Raw genomic sequence first — 16,354 nt, 5'->3', positions numbered from 1 at the left:
TCAAGTATAGCATGTGCAGGAAGTTTATCAGGGAACTAGTAGGTGGGCATAACTGTTGAGAAGTAAAGGGAGCCATATTAAAAGACAATTATGAACAAGTAAAACTTCATTAAACAGGAAATTACATCAAAAACCTTATCTTAGTAAAGAGTGGAGTAAGTAGAGATTAGACTTATCAGAAAAACTTCTGAAGAAATTTGAAATTAAAGTGGTAGAAGTCTAAATAAATTTGCCCAATAAACAGAAGATAAGGTGACTGTAGAGTCGAAGAGAACAACTTTTAAAAGACCCCAGCATGATTAAAAAGGGAAACACTAATGGTCATTATTGTTAAGCAATTTTCTAAAATGTTGCAATGGGGAAGTTTGCTAAGGATTTTGTATTGTCCTTTTTATAAGAAAAATTCAATGTTAGTCTGGACTAGGTGATGCCAGACTGGGACTGATACTGGGAATGACAGTATCATGAGAGGACCACGGCACACACCAGAGGAAGCCAATTAAGCTCAGTGATTATATGAGACTCTTGGTAAACCAAGAGTGAGTTTGGTGAGTGACTGCTCAGCTGCTTTTTAGATGTCAGGGCTGCTACTTACACAGCTTAATGGGAAAAAAATCTCCAAACAATCGAATCTAATCTACATTAGTCTTTTCAAGGAGTTTGCAGATAAAAAAACCCAACAACCAAACAGGGGAAAAATAATAGAAAATACAACATTGTCTCTATCTCTACACACAGTTCCACACACTATGAATGCTGCAATCTCTTGCAGGGGCTTGTGTAGGTCATATGCATTTCTGCAGCACTGCTGCTTCTTTCCTGGTGTGGCAGATGCAGCTGTTTAGTCTGAGCTGTGACTGACTACCTGGCTGCAACTGAAGTGTGGGGCTGTGGAGCAAGAGGGTGGCCAGGGATCCATTGCCTTTTAGCCATGGGAGAAGCAAAATGATCCTTTCTTGAAAATGCATGCTCTGTATTATATTTTAGAGGGTTTGGTCATGTCTTAGTCAGGTAGACCAACATGATAGCAATGGATCAGGACTTTCCAGTGTCTTTTGAACTACATTACTGACCAGCTACAGTTGATACAATTTAGGCCACAAACTGGTATTTGACTATACTTTGAGCTATTATACAAGCAAGATAAAGCAGATGTTTCCCCAGGTATGCTATTGGAATTTTTTTTTTTTTTTTTTAAATAATAACATGTATTTGCAGAAGGCACCACTGAAAATATTGCAGACAGGGTAGAACTAAACAGTTTTTTAATTGAATTCCTTTATAATGCTAAGGAGAACATGAACAGGTAGATAAGATACAAAAATTTCAAGCTTGCCAGTCAATGTCCAACTACTGGAAGATATTTAGAGGAAAGAGTTCCCTTTGGGCAGAATATTCTTCTGTGTAATTTATTATGCCTTCTCTTAAGAAGTTTCTTTGTTGTGCTATTAAAAAAGCCTGATTGTGTGCTGCCTTGGAGATAAGATACTATTATTTGCACCTCTGAAAAGTAAAGAAGCACAAAAGAGCATACAGTGTTTTGCTCTCACTTTGGTCAATGGCAAGAGTTTTCACCAGTTACAGGGAATCAAGTCTTGGAGCTCCAATTAGAAATCCATGGCTTGATGAAGTACGATAACTTCAACTTTATAAGTGAAAATAAAAAGCCAAAACTGGAAAATAGACTAATAAGATAATGTCAGTGCATATTTGAACCACTAGTAAAAATGCATATGGGAGACCTCACAAACGCCACCAACCCTGATAGGAGGAGCTTAGAAATGTTCGCAGATTCATATCTATGTTTTCACAGAAACTATGGAAATGATAAGGCTCATCATCTTTTAATTTTCTAAATTATTTTATGAGTCCTTGGATTTTATCCAAAGATATATGGAAAAAAATCCAGCAGAGAATTATTATCGTTACTATAGGTCGATTCTTGATTTCTCTGGGTGACATGTTGTGTACTGTGCACGTGCAGTAGGTTTTGTGATTGACTGGAACAGTGAACAGCTGCAAAAATAATTTCAGCGTTTTCAGAGACTGGATTTTACACTATCAAAGTTAATGGAAATGTAATTATTCATTTGAAATAGTGTTGAAATAACTGCATAAATCCTGAAAGTTAGCAGTATTTTAAATAGGTAGTTTCAGATTTTTGTTTTTGCAGTGCTGTATTTTCAAAGGTGGTAAATCTATCTTGCATTGTTCATTTCAGCTGGAAGTAATGCAAAAAAATCTAGACCTAAGGTATTAAAATGTTTCCTTTGATAAGAAAAAATCAGTATTGATTAAAAGTAGGTTTTGTTAGAGAGAATTTGAAAAAAAAAAGTGGAAATCCTACTTTGGAAAATTTTTTTAGGTGTCTACAAATATAACTTGAAAATTAATTTTCCAGTATCTCTTCTTTATTACTTTTAAATTAATTTTTTCTTTCTTTTAACCAGTCTTTCTGTCTTCATTTCTTTGAATAACTGAGAAAAAACATATTCTGTTGAATCACATCTTCCAAAGCAGTCATGATGGTCTTGGAAAGCAAGAAATAATTCACTGAATGCTGTAAATTCCACTAAAGGATTTAATCTAAGTTACTGCATTTTTAAAAGGCCATAAACCCCAACTTCTTAAAGTATCTTTCATTCTTTGAGTCAAAAGAAAGTGCTTCCAGCCACCACATCATAGTTGCTAATTTGTTTTGTCGTTCTCATCAGATGAATTAAATGCCACAGTCCCTTTTCCTGGATCTCAAAGGAAGCATCTGAAAAAAATCACAGGATGTTTGTACTGTGCAACTGTTTCTTAATTTTGTAGAAAGCTTCTAATTCAGTGATGCTCAGCTTGAATTTAAACCCAGTTTACCTGGTAGCCAGTGTGACCCGCTTTCAAACCAGGTGTAGCATGTACTGGAAGGGAGGCGTATGTTTAACTTTTTCTCTTATACTGTTTCTAGACTTAGGTAGATGAATTCCAAATGCTAAATGTTAAAATGTTAAATAATAATTTGATAAATAATGTTGATAAAATTTACAGATCACAAAATTGCCCTATGCACAGTTACTTCTTTTATGCCATGAAATGTCTGCAGGTATTCTTCCTTTACTCTTTCCGTCTCTTCTTTAAAATATATTAATGTACTTTTCCTTATTAACAGCAGTGAAAGTAGACAATTTCATCTCTGGGTCCATCACACAGTAGTTTATCTGAGCAGCACTTCATGCTATCCTTCCTGATAGATGAAATTTCTTTCACATCAGAATCAAACTAAACTTCTTATCCATTAGGAGTTTACAAACCTTGTAGATTGTATTTTGCTCCTCAGTCAGGTGAAACACCTAGTCATGCTAGACATTTAGATGTGATTAAAGCTTCCAATTCTACTTTGTCATAGGGGGCACAATTCATTTTGTAGAACAGTTTTTGGATCTCTTTTAGACAAGTAAAGGTAAACTTTATGAAATGGAAGTGCTATCATTATGTGAATTTGTAATACAGTCATAATGTATTGGGGACATTACTTCAGAATAATGAATTGTAAAAATAAACATTAAGGAGTGAATTTGGAATTAATCTATCTCTATCAATTTCTACAAATATAATAACTACTCATAATGTACAATCTTGATTAAATATATTTTATACACATAGCCAGAAAAAAAAAAAATTCAGTCAGTGTAGGGGCAAATATGAACTCAAACATTAATCTAAGTTCCAATTTCATCTCTGTCCAAAGCTGTTTTATTGAACTTCATCAGTTGTGGTATTTTCTTTTTGCATATGTCTATGTTTATAGACATGTTTCTGTTAATCATATAGCTTTCTATCTGCCTGAAGAGTTAGCTAGGCAGTAATCTTAAATACAGTCTGGTTTTCAGATTTTGCTTGGGCCAAATATAAAAATGAAAAGAGGCTTCTCTAGAGCCCATTCATGCAATAACTTTCCTGTCCATGGCCTGCATCCTTTAACAGAGTAGAAGAATTTATTGCTGATAGTATTAAAATCTGGTACAGATAATCAGTGGGTTGGAGTTAAAGGGGACAGAGACAGATAAAACAGAACTGATTCACTGGGAGAATGAGACTTTTAAGAGGAGACAATGTTATAACCAAAATCAGATTGATTTCCCAGCATTCAAAACTGGTTATGATTGTAAAGGGGAGAATTCTACAGAATATTAATTTTTAGCTGGTCATTGTTTTTTTTCCAAATGCCTAGTTCTGAAAAGTCTTCACAGGTTTATTTTAAATTTTTAACTTTAACTTCTTGTAGGCATGGCTTATCTGCTAACATAAGAGTAGGAAAAACAGACTTTGGTTGGTAAGACTAGCTCAGCAACATTCATTTTTAGGGATAAGGGGATAATCCCTTCTCTGTGAGGTGATAAATTAGTTGATAATTCACTGACTGGAAATTCAAGGAATCAAGAATGACTAGTAGGAAAGACTTTTGAGAAGCTAAATGCCACAATTTGTACACATGGAATAGTAGCTAGTTTATTTATCTTAATTTAATTTCCTCTCTCTTCTTTTTTAACGCAAGCCCAAGGGATTTTATAACAAAGAGAGGAAACTAACTGAGAAAACCCAGAGTGTTTGTTTTTGTAAAGTGTTATTCATCTCTTGATTACATGACACAGATGACATAGAAAACTGCTGTGGTTTAGTCTGCTTCACTGAATGCAGTTTGTTTTCATGTCTGATTGCTTTTGTATTAATCCCACTTTTTAGCTGTGTTCTAACATGTTTTCAAGCCTTGTCTGCAAACACTCAGGAATGTCTACATTCATGCTCATTATTGGCATAGAGGCTATGGTCACTTTTCCTTTCATGTTTTCTATTCTGATGAGACCATGAAGGTTCTGTGGCTTAAGGAACCACATTATTGTGGGGCTGCTGTAATGATGGATGGGGCTTCTAACATTGCCTATGTAGATGCAGCCAAGGCAAAAGCTGACAGTTCAGGAGTGGGGCCCTTAAAACACTCTAAAAGGTAACTAGTAAATGTTTGACCAGGACAAATACTTGGATGGGAAGAAAAACAATGGTCTTTCAGTAAACTAACCGAGTCTAAGACCTCTGCATGGTCATAGGAAATATTCTTCCACTATGGCTTAAGAGTCTGGAATTCTTAATGGACCCATCAGTTCTTGTCCAAGCTAGTTTTGAGCTAAATTGTGTTGGCATTGTAACAGCTTCAACACAGCTGATGTTCAAACCAGGAGAAACTTGGTGGCTTTTACTAAAATTTTCTTCCTGAAGTGAAACTCACATTTTCAACACAAAGCTGTGCAAGTAAAGGCACAAGTATTGGGTCAGTTTCACAAAGTACCAGGGTTCAGGCCATCTGGGACACATCATTACTTAAGATAAACTGAAGGACAAGCTCACAGAAATCCCAAGAAAGTCAGTTAAACCACCCCTGCTTACTTATTATCAAACACTTCGCCTCTTCCTCCTATTTTTTGTTCCATCTTTCTTTGTAGACTTGACTTCTCTCTGTTCTTCTCTCTGTTTTTTTATTTTCTTTTATCTGATACTTAACAAATGCACTATAAATATAGATTGCCACACGTATTTGCAGTCTTAGTTGTGTTTCTGTCACTCTGTTTTTTCTGTCTGGTTGTGCCATCTCTCTGTCTCTTTAGATTTGCTCATGGCACTCAGTAATTTTCCCTCCTTCTAATTATTGGCTAGTTTAATAGTTTGACCACACCATACCATTACGTGTTTTGCTATCATAGATGCCATGTACAGTTTGTCTTTAATAACAGATTTGACAGACTATTGTAACATACAAATTTTATGGTACCTTATACAAAAGAAAGCAGCCTGTTGCAGAACCATTCTCCACAAACACATATTTGAAAGAACCACTAAAGCCTCCATTCCTTCAGAAAGCATCTGAATTGCGAGAAATCCTTATTAGGGATTTTTTGAAGGAAAGGCTCAAAAGGGATCTCCCATGATATAAGCTTCATTCTGTTCCTGCTGCAGGCTACATTATCAGAATATTCTTCATAAATTTAAAAAGAGTTGTCTTGAAACTAGTTCTTCTTTCAGCATCCTTCTCACATTTTCCAATAAGCCTGTTAGTAAACTGATTATTTTTAAAGACAATTATTAGGAGGCTGGATGTGTATTTTTAGATACCGAAATAAACCATAATGCTATACATTTCCAGGACTTCCCCCATTTCTTTTCAGTCTTGCACTTAGTGCTTTGCACAGAACACCACCTTTTCCTAAGCAGATCTTGTTAAGAGAAGAAAATCTAAGGAAGGATATAAATGTCATGGAATATTGGCTTCACGTAAATTAAAACATGCTGGATAAAATCTGAAGATTGACCTTTTTTTATTATTCTATAAGTGTCTGTATCCCATGCATCAGACTGTGGTGTGATCACAATGAGAGCAAAAAGTTTGTGTGGAGTCAAAACTGCCAATTAACAACAGTTGTTGCTCAAATTGTTTCACCATTTCATTTCTGATTAACTATTTTCCTGTTTCCTTGCAGTTTTCCACTTGTCCCACAAAGTCACTCGGGTGGTTCCAGAAAGTGCTCTGCTGATTGTCCTCGGTCTTTTCCTCGGTGGCATTGTATGGGCAGCAGATCACATTGCCTCCTTCTCCCTGACACCAACCGTATTTTTCTTCTATTTGCTGCCCCCCATTGTTTTGGATGCTGGATATTTTATGCCAAATAGGTTGTTCTTTGGAAATCTTGGCTCCATCCTTTTGTATGCTGTCATTGGGACAGTCTGGAATGCTGCCACAACCGGTTTATCTCTCTATGGTGTCTATCTGACAGGAGTAATGGGTAAGTTTGATCTATGAAGGCACAGTTATGAATGCCACTGTATATGCTGTTAGATGGGTGTAAGTTACAATTTAACAACTCTTTCCACCAGAAAAATTCAATTTTAATGGGAGCAGTTTGTAATACCTTTGTCAAATTTGAAAAATCTTACCTAAGGAAAGCAAAAAAGCTACTTGAATCCATGTCTCTTATATTGTCCTGCTCTAAACACGTGAGTACACTCTCAGGATAAAGCTCAGGATTCCTACTGCTAATGGACATTCAGACAAAAATACACACTGAAGGGCTGAATTCTTTCTGCTGTGATAGAAACCTTAAAAGTTACTGTGAAATGAAACTGTCTTCCTGAAGTCAGCTTTACTATTATGTGTTATATTTATTATTATTTAATTTTTATTGTTATTTAGTATTTAATATAGTGTTGTTAATGTATTTAATGTTATTTAATGTAATTGTTATTTTATAGTAAGTGTTATTTAGTATTAAGTGGCTACTGAGCGGGTATGTATGCATGACCCATCTACACATCTCTTTTGCATCTTCTTAGTCTGGAAATTTTAACTGAAGATTTAGAAGTTTTACAGAACAAAGTAGCAGATGTCTTACTAAAAAAAATAAAGAAAAAAAGAAAAAAAGAAACCATTTTAAAGGGAGCAGTCCAAATGGGCTTGAAAGGGAGGGTGATGCACAACTTCCTATGCCACAAATCCAAAAAGTGAGGGTTTCCAATTGCTTGTGCTTTTCCCAGAGAAGCCGTGGATGCCTCATCCCTGGAAGTGTTCAAGGCCATGTTGGATGGGGCTCTGAGCAACCTGATCTAGTGGAAGGTGTCCCAGGTAGTGGAACTGGAGGGTGTAAGAGGTCCCCTCCAGCACAAACCATTCTATGACTCTAAGACACACTCTGTCTTAATTACACTGTGATATAAGGGCACAGGGCTGCTGGAAGAGGCACAGAACAGCGGTACTTAATCTCTACAGACTTTCATTTAAGACTCATGTTATGCAATTGCAGATGTTTGTAATATAGACAACTACGATAGATACATTTTAGATATTTACCTTATTATAATTCTTATTTTAGAAGCAGCAACATTTTCTTTAGAAGACACAAAGGTGACAGCTCATATGCAAACACCCTTGACTTTTATAGGTAGATAAGAGGTTTACTGTGCTTTAAACAATATATTTCATCCACAATATCACATTTATAATTAAAATAAGGTTTTCAGGAAGAATATATATGACAGGGATATTGCTACTGCAGATTGGAAAAGGATTTCTTTATTTAAATATCCAAGATGCTTGGAACAATTTAAAAAATATGACCAAAAATATTTTTTGAAAATCCTGTTCTGGGAAATAAAATGTGTAATAATTACTTTAAAAAATATGTTGCTATTTAAGTCATTTAAGTGAAAGGATTCATTCACACATTACAACATGTGAAGTGGAAAAGTTGACTGTTTAAAAAAAAAATTATTTTAGGTGAAAAAATTACCTAAATTATTCTTCTCTTCTCAATCTGTAAACAACTCTTGACTAACTGCAAAAGCTGGATTTGATGGTTACATTTTCTGCTTCATCAGTATGCAAATTTTTAGTGACAGTGTATACTAGACCTCTGAGCTTACAGCTACACAGGAGAATCATCCCCTACCACAGGTCACAGCTAAAGCTCTACAAGAAAAATATGGGGATGTTAATAAAGGCAAACAATAAACTGGCATGTCTGGAGAACTCGAATATTTAGAAAGTGCATTATTGGTATACTGTGGGGACCTGTCTTTGCCATGAAGACCTACTACAGTTCTAGTTTCAGCTGTGAAAAAGGCCAGACAAGGCTGTCCCTGATTCAAACTATGTCATTCTCCAGCAAAGCTGAGCAGGAGTCTAAAATATCTACATGACACAGACTTACTAATCCACTAAATCAGTTGTGTTGACCTCCAAGAGGTCAACAAGATCTAACCACCACACTTTGAGACAAACCTTGCCGTTGTTACTTGCTGAAGATAGGAGAATGCTGATATACTCAGTTTCTAGAAGAGTTCATAGTACCTTCTGGTTGAAGTTCTACGGCATATTTTTGTTTCTATTCCACTTGTTCTACAACTGAAGTGAATAATGCTAAAAGTAATGCCATTAAAATGTAGAAATGTAAATCCACTACAGACTAAGATGAGCTAAAACCAAATGATTTCTAGCTTCACCATTTGATGGGCCTGTAGTATTGTCCATCAGAATAAGAGTGCATAATCCAAACTGGATTGCATAGCTTTCCTACATAAATAAAGTTAAAAGCAGCTCTTCGTTGGCATTCAAGACCCTTGCAGATATTATAATTTGCAGAAGGAAAATGGAGAAAGTGATAATGACGAAGAAATGCTTCCTTAGAAGTGAAATAAAAATATTAGCACATTAACTGTTTAACCATCAACCATATCAGTCTGCTTCCACAGAATAGGAAGAATTATGTAATACTAGATCTTCCAGGCTGATTGCAGTGAACTGTTCATTGTCTCCTGGAGAACTAACACATACAGTATTGTGGTTGTGACTAATGCTTAGAACAGGTTTTCCTGTACAATCTAGGTCACAGCTGCAATATGCTGAGTGTGTCTGAAAGTCTTAAACTGGGCCCAGTGACCTTATCTTGACCAGGTGTCGCTGATGAGCTGGAAGAAGCCATGGTACCAATTGAAAATAACTTCTGTTATTAATCTAAATGAAAGTCTGATTTAGAAACTCCAGGCCTCTTGACAGCTTTGTAGGAATTATAGATGTGTCCTAATCTCCCCACAAATACTTACTTACTAGCTTTGCAAATCTTCGAAGAATGTACCAATGATTATAATTGCTAATACATAAAAGATAAGCAATCTCAGTGAGCCAATTTATTTTCAAACCTTGTGTTGTATTATACCCTGGTATCTGATAGTTACTGTCACTGGGCTTGTTCCTTCCTTAGGCCTGCCTGAGAAGGACAACATTTGGTGGAACCGTTGCTTAGATTTAGGTTCAAGGCTGCTCTCACAATTCTTGGCACAGACTTAAGGTCACTGCCTCAACCCCACACTCATGGTAAAACAGATAGTCTGAGTCCTTGTTCACAGCCCAATATGTCCAAGTGTGAACAAGACTACATTCTTGAAAAAATAAGGTAGTTATATGTCTGTGCAAACTATGAATTTCTGTTTTCAGGGCTGTACCAAGATCCCTGCAAACTATATAGAAAACCTTGTCGATATTCTGATTGGCATATAGCAGCTAAGAGAATATATATATCTGCAGCTCCACCAGATTACTGGGCTTTGTCACATATAACAGGGTGTTGTCCACTCATCTCTCTGACTACCCATATAAGTATCCTTTTCTTGAGTAAATAAGCCTGTGCCATTTTGTATAAAAAATATTTGGAATCTGGTTTTTGTTTCAATTACATTCTAAGCACATTTTGAATTTGGAAAATTATATTCCAGAGTTCTTTCTAGAGGAGTGGCCATATTGTTCTGGAAGTACCTTACAGGCACTATTGATCTTGCGGCTACAGCTATGGACTGTCATTGTCTGACTCATGCTTCCAAACCATTTAATTAGATGAATTTCTTCTTTACCTGTAGAAATCATGCCCGATAATTCTAGGCATGGGGCTCTGCATTGTGTTTTAATGAATGAATTCTCACCCTGTTCTTTGCTCTTCCTCATATAATTTTTGGCACCATCACTTCTTAATGAACCTTGTTTCCTCCTCCATCCATTAACAAACAAAATGGGAATTTTACTGATCAGAAATCTTTTCCCCAGAAAAAATGACTGGGTTACCACTCTTGATTTCATGAAGAGGATAGATTTTGCAAGGTATTTAGGAAGTTGAGCAAAGCATTTTTTGTGGGTCTGCCTTTTCTGATACTTTTAAAATGACAGTGAATGTTTGTCTTGGTCTGTTTGCATAACTGAACAAAATAACCTTAATAACTAAAAGAAGGTTAAAAAAAAAATACTGGGTTACACTATCACCAGAGTTTTGTAGTTTAAAAACTTTTGAAATCATTGCCAAAATTCCTAAGGGGCTACAACACAAATATGTTAAGGTACATTTTGGTCCTTCATCTATTTTTATGGTCCACTTGCAGACAATTTAACAGCCTCATGAATCCTAATTTGGGAACAAGTGGCTTAACCACATCTATCAGTGAGTAAGGAGGCCGCAATTGGTGTTCAGCTGCACTGAGTTCAGTTAAACACCGCTGTAGCAGTTCTTAGTGACCAAAAGTTAAATTTGACCTGTGATACGAAATATTTTGGAACATTTACTTCAGAAGTCCTGGTAGGGTCCTCTTAACATCTTGTGAGTTCTCCGTTATCCTGGGATAATTTAGTCAACTTAGACAAACCATACCACACACAAATAGAAAGCCAGTTTAAATCTGGAACTGTCTTGCCACAAGAACAGGCCAGTACTGGTCCTGCTCCCAGAAACAACTTTGATCCACATGGGCCAATGCTGAATCCAACAAAATTTGTAGGATACAACATGACTCAGTGCAGAATGTTTTAAAGTAGTCATTGTAACACACTTTCCAGTTGATACCTTGACATCTTTATTTTCCAGTATTTGGCATTATCTCTAATATCCCAGTCTGTCATTACTATTGATAATACAGAGATGATTCTGCTTATAATTTGTTTGCTTTGGTTTTGAAGGTAAACTGAACTCTGGGCTGCTGGACTTCCTCCTCTTTGGCAGCTTAATTGCCGCTGTGGATCCTGTAGCTGTTCTGGCAGTGTTTGAAGAAGTCCATGTCAATGAAGTTCTGTTCATCATTGTTTTTGGAGAATCACTTCTGAATGATGCTGTAACTGTGGTAAGTAAATTATATATCCCAAAGTCACCCAAACTCTAGGGGATTTCTTCTGAAGTGCATTTTCCCCTTTAAAGAAACACTTTACTCTCTGAGAGTATCTACTCATGGGCTATTTTAGAGTAGTCATGGTGTTTTCTGTCTTGCTTACAAACACTGTATTGGGAAGATTAGATGTTGAAGCATGAAAGCTATTTGGAGCTGGTAAGTGACACAAAACACACAGTCCTGGGTTGGACACTTCAAATGAAGTTTCAGGGGTGCATATTGTATTTGCCTTTGGTGTTTAAGTAGGGCTTTCATGACTTAATGAAATTAGTTCCAGGGATTTTAAGCCTTCTTTTGCTGTTATTTTTTAATGCACATACTCTTTATTTATGTTATGCCCATAATTTATACGCATACCTCAGCCAGTGAGAGAGAATACTCTTCAAAGTGTTTATGCCTGCTCCCTCAGTTTTACTTTGATCAGATGTTTATCAAGCAGATATATAACAAAGAGCCAATTTGAAAAAAAATTGTGTGACATTTTAGAAAGTTTCTGGTTTGTTGCTTTTTTTTTTTTTGCAAACATTTTTTTAATTGAGAAAGTCTTTAATAGACTTAAAAGAATCCTAGATTTCTACTGATATTTTTATTTCAATTGAAACAACTTTTCTTTTCACACAATTTTTTTTTCCCAGAATAAAACAGTCAATAGTTTTGTAGTGCCGTGCTAGTGGCCAGGGACCAGGAAATCCTAAGGCAGAAAGATGCTATGTAACCAAGTTCCTGTGCAGCTTCAGTTCACTTTTGCATCATTTCCTCTTCCTGCTTCTGCCTGTCAGCAAGGGAGGGTAAGAAATGTTCATTAGGCTCAGTGACGTAACTTTTTGTAGCCAAGGAAGCAAGGCACTGCAAAGTCACTAGCAGCAGCCTAACTGTTCACATGAGTTTGAAAATGACTGTATGGCTTGAGAGAAACCTAATTGCCCTTGGATATCAGTATCATTAGTACTTTTGGGGTATTGCCAGAAACAAATATTAAAATAAACCTCTGGTGAACTCAAGTATCAACATCCCTGGCTTTCAGAAGGAAAGGAGTTTTTTTTACTGTGAAATGAACACAAACAGTCTACAAATAAAAGAAAGTTTGATTGTTCATTGAAGAAAAAACAGAAGAGCAAGTATGATCCAGAATTAGAAAGCTCAGCCTCTGAGGAAATTTGAAACAGTGGAGTTACTACCTTGAGAAAGGAAAGACTTGAAGACAGAAAAAGTGGATGGTATAGCATTCTTTAAACATAAATATGTAAAAGACTACTGTTACAGAAAAAAAATAACCTGTATACTGTGACTGGGTGAATACAATAAGAATTATCAAGTTTACCTGCAACAAGGAAAGCTGAGAAAGCCACAGTAAAGTTCTTCTCCACCACTGGAGGAAATAAGAGCAGATTAAATTGGCATGTGCCAAAAATGATGCTCTGTATCACACAATTTATGTATATATAAACCTCCTTAGGCACAAGTATGGATAAGGTGAATTCTTTGCTTTCAGCTCTGTTACTGTTAGTCAGTTATTTTAAAAGTTTTAGCACAATTATTATATTCTCCTTTATGTTCAACTTATATATGTTCAACATATTTCAATTCAGTATCTTATTATTATCATCTTATTATTGTCTTATTAAGTATCTTATTTATCTTATACATGTGATTAAATGAATCTTTCAAAGACCTGTATTTTACAGCGAGAAGTGCTTTAGAAAACACATCTATATGTAACAATGCTTCCTATACATAGGGAACATATTGAAGTAAGAAAGGTAATGTTGTGAGGTGTTTGTTTGTCTTCTAAATTTTTGTTTCTTCTTAGGCCACCACATTTCTTTTATTTTGAGAAAATATAAAATCTGCAAAATCTTCTCCCCCCAGACAGAATTTCCCTCAGTCAAACACAGTTTCAGACTTCATAATGTTGAGGCCCCTAAGGAGATTATTTTAATTGGCTCAATTCAGGAGCAATTATTAAATTAGTCTACTTTTCCTTCCAGGTGCTGTACAACGTGTTTGAATCTTTTGTTGCAATAGGCGCACCGAATGTGACGGGGATTGAATGTCTCAAAGGCATAGGTGCGTAGAAGTGAATTCTGTATCACACAATTTATGTATATATGCAGTATTTTAAACAAAATATTATTATTATGCTATTGGCAACTGTTATTTTTCAGCCCTTTCCATTATTACTCATATTCACACACTTGTATGGCACAGACAAATGTCTTAAGAAAATAAGTAAATATTCCTGAGTATTTGGGAAACGTAATCACATCTCTTTTCTTCTGAGGAAACTCAAAATATCGTTTCCTTCTATTTAATAGCATTTCCTTAGTTTCAGCCTGTGCTCTCCCTGCATTCCAGGAAAGTCGAGATTGCATACGGGCATTCTCACTCCTTATCACTGAAAACCATCAAGTAATGTTTGCCAGTAACTATCAAGAAATTCTGCCTAAAATTTTAGTCACTATTTCCCATTCCAAGCATTACATGAAACTAAATTATCTTATGAATAAATGTTTTAATAGTGACTTTGTCATATTCTACAATATGCTTTTGTAAAAACATTTGTTTACAGCACATGGAAAAAAACAGTACACAGAAATGTAGTGGGGTTTGAATAAAAGTAAAATGGTGAGACTTAACAGAAGTAGCCTTATTTTTCTAAAGAATGATACATTCACATACCAAGTGTTCAAAAGCCTTGAGCCTAGAAATGAATTTTGACATGTCCTCCAAAATTTTCTCTGATTTACTGGCCATTTGCTGTTCTCTCTCTGGAAGAGAACTAGTTCAAACCATTATATTTCTACAGTTTAAGCTGTGTTAGGTGTTTTATTTTTCAGTGTCATTCTTTGTGGTGAGCCTCGGTGGGACACTGGTTGGCATTTTCTTTGCATTCCTGCTCTCATTGGTCAGTCGTTTTACCAAACACGTGAGGATCATTGAACCTGGATTTGTGTTCATCATTTCGTACCTGTCCTACCTCACAGCAGAGATGCTTTCTCTTTCTGCTATCTTAGCGTAAGTCTCCTTTTATTACTGCCTATGAAGGGGATGAGAAGGGAATATGGTTTTTAAAAACATTGAAAGGAAAACCTAACTTATATGGGAACCACTACAGAATACGACACTCATTAAGTTTATGGTGGATAATACTATGTCCACACTGCACTAGATTATAGTGTGCAAATACTGTCATTCAGCCTTGAAAAGGAATGCAAGTTTTCCAGTATCTGCTGTGCAACATGAGAACTCCTTTGCAAAATACAGACATGATTCTTTCCTCTCTGTTACTAATAATACTTCAAACTTAGCAGTTGTCCATTTCTACTGACAACTCTCCCTATAATTTGTAACTAAAGCAATATTTTTCTAAGGCACCGTGTGAATGTCACTATTGTCTGTTCTCTGGCTCTGTCTTGGCTGGCCATTAAGGTTTGCCTAAATGTTGCCTGTTTTGCCTTGAGTACCTCTGTGGTCTTTTTTCTCTTAGTATCCATCAATTCCTGGTACACCTTTCTTCTCAGTTTTGCTTGTCATGTTTGTAGATGTTTGTATTCAAGGTCTGAAAATCTTTCTGCAAACAGATCATTAGTTTAAGATAATGTCTAATGGAAACGAGATTTAAAACTTTGCATTGAAAGCAGTATGGTAATCTGAAGAGAATTAAAGGCTGTTATGTTCTAATGAAATGCTGTCTTCAGGCCTCTTGAGGTCATATCAGCATGTATGTTCGAGATATGCTTTTTACCTAGGATAGACTCCATAAGTGCTCCTGAGTGTATCTTTTCTTAGGAATTAATGGTGGGGTTTTATCCCTATGTGACAGACAGATGGAAATAATATTTAATGCTGCAACAGATATTTTCTGAACAATTGCTTCTTTTTCTAGGATAACCTTCTGTGGCATTTGCTGTCAGAAATATGTCAAGGCTAACATATCTGAACAGTCTTCAACAACTGTAAGATATACCATGAAAATGATGGCCAGTGGAGCAGAAACTATTATCTTCATGTTCCTGGGTATTTCAGCTGTGGATCCAGCTATCTGGACTTGGAATACAGCTTTTATTCTGTTGACTCTGGTCTTCATCTCAGTATATAGAGTTATTGGTAAGGGGGTGAACTTCCTGTTCTTTCATTGTACTGCTGTTGCAATCACATATTCTTAAGCCCTCTCCCCACAAAAATATTTGGAGTTCTAGGTTTGCTTCTTTTAAAACATTCTATTTGTTTTAGTTGAATTTATTGCTGGGTTTGGGTTAGAGTAGTGGAGTAAGCTCTACAGTAAGTTCCATCATATGCTGAAAACATAGCAGGATTTAATTTTTGATGATGTGTGAGGTTATGAGTAGCCCAGCAGTTAACATGGATCATTCAGTGGCTAACCTTTGTTGACCCAGCAAATGGTATTGGCAAAATCTCCCAGTAAAATGGACTTTGTTCTTTAACTTGCAGCCTAACAAAAGATGTGACTCCTGTCAGCCATATCTTTCCTTCAGCTCTTTCAATTTGGCACTAAAGAGATTGTTTTCAGCTAATGTTATGGTTGACTCGAGGTTTTAGACACACGATGGTATCAGACCATACATTATTACACTGCAGGTTCTCTGGCTTAAGAAATAATTCT

The 16,354-nt window shown here is 36.0% G+C and overlaps 1 protein-coding gene across 1 annotated transcript in view; it reads left to right on the top strand.

The window, feature by feature from the left end:
• Positions 1-16,354, top strand: part of SLC9A3 (solute carrier family 9 member A3) — a gene marked incomplete at both ends in the record, with an annotated part of 50,289 nt that overhangs the window by 18,863 nt on the left and 15,072 nt on the right. The window contains 5 exons of the mRNA XM_082283896.1: positions 6,516-6,818; positions 11,525-11,685; positions 13,719-13,797; positions 14,568-14,745; positions 15,617-15,837. Of these exons, the coding sequence (XP_082140022.1) occupies positions 6,516-6,818; positions 11,525-11,685; positions 13,719-13,797; positions 14,568-14,745; positions 15,617-15,837 (942 nt within the window). The remainder of the gene's footprint in view (positions 1-6,515; positions 6,819-11,524; positions 11,686-13,718; positions 13,798-14,567; positions 14,746-15,616; positions 15,838-16,354) is intronic.

The sequence above is a fragment of the Coloeus monedula genome, assembly GCF_965178545.1.
Source record: "Coloeus monedula genome assembly, chromosome: 1".
NCBI lineage: Eukaryota > Metazoa > Chordata > Aves > Passeriformes > Corvidae > Coloeus > Coloeus monedula.
The sequence above is the reverse complement of the archived record's forward strand: the minus strand, read 5'-3'. Positions and strand labels throughout refer to the sequence as shown.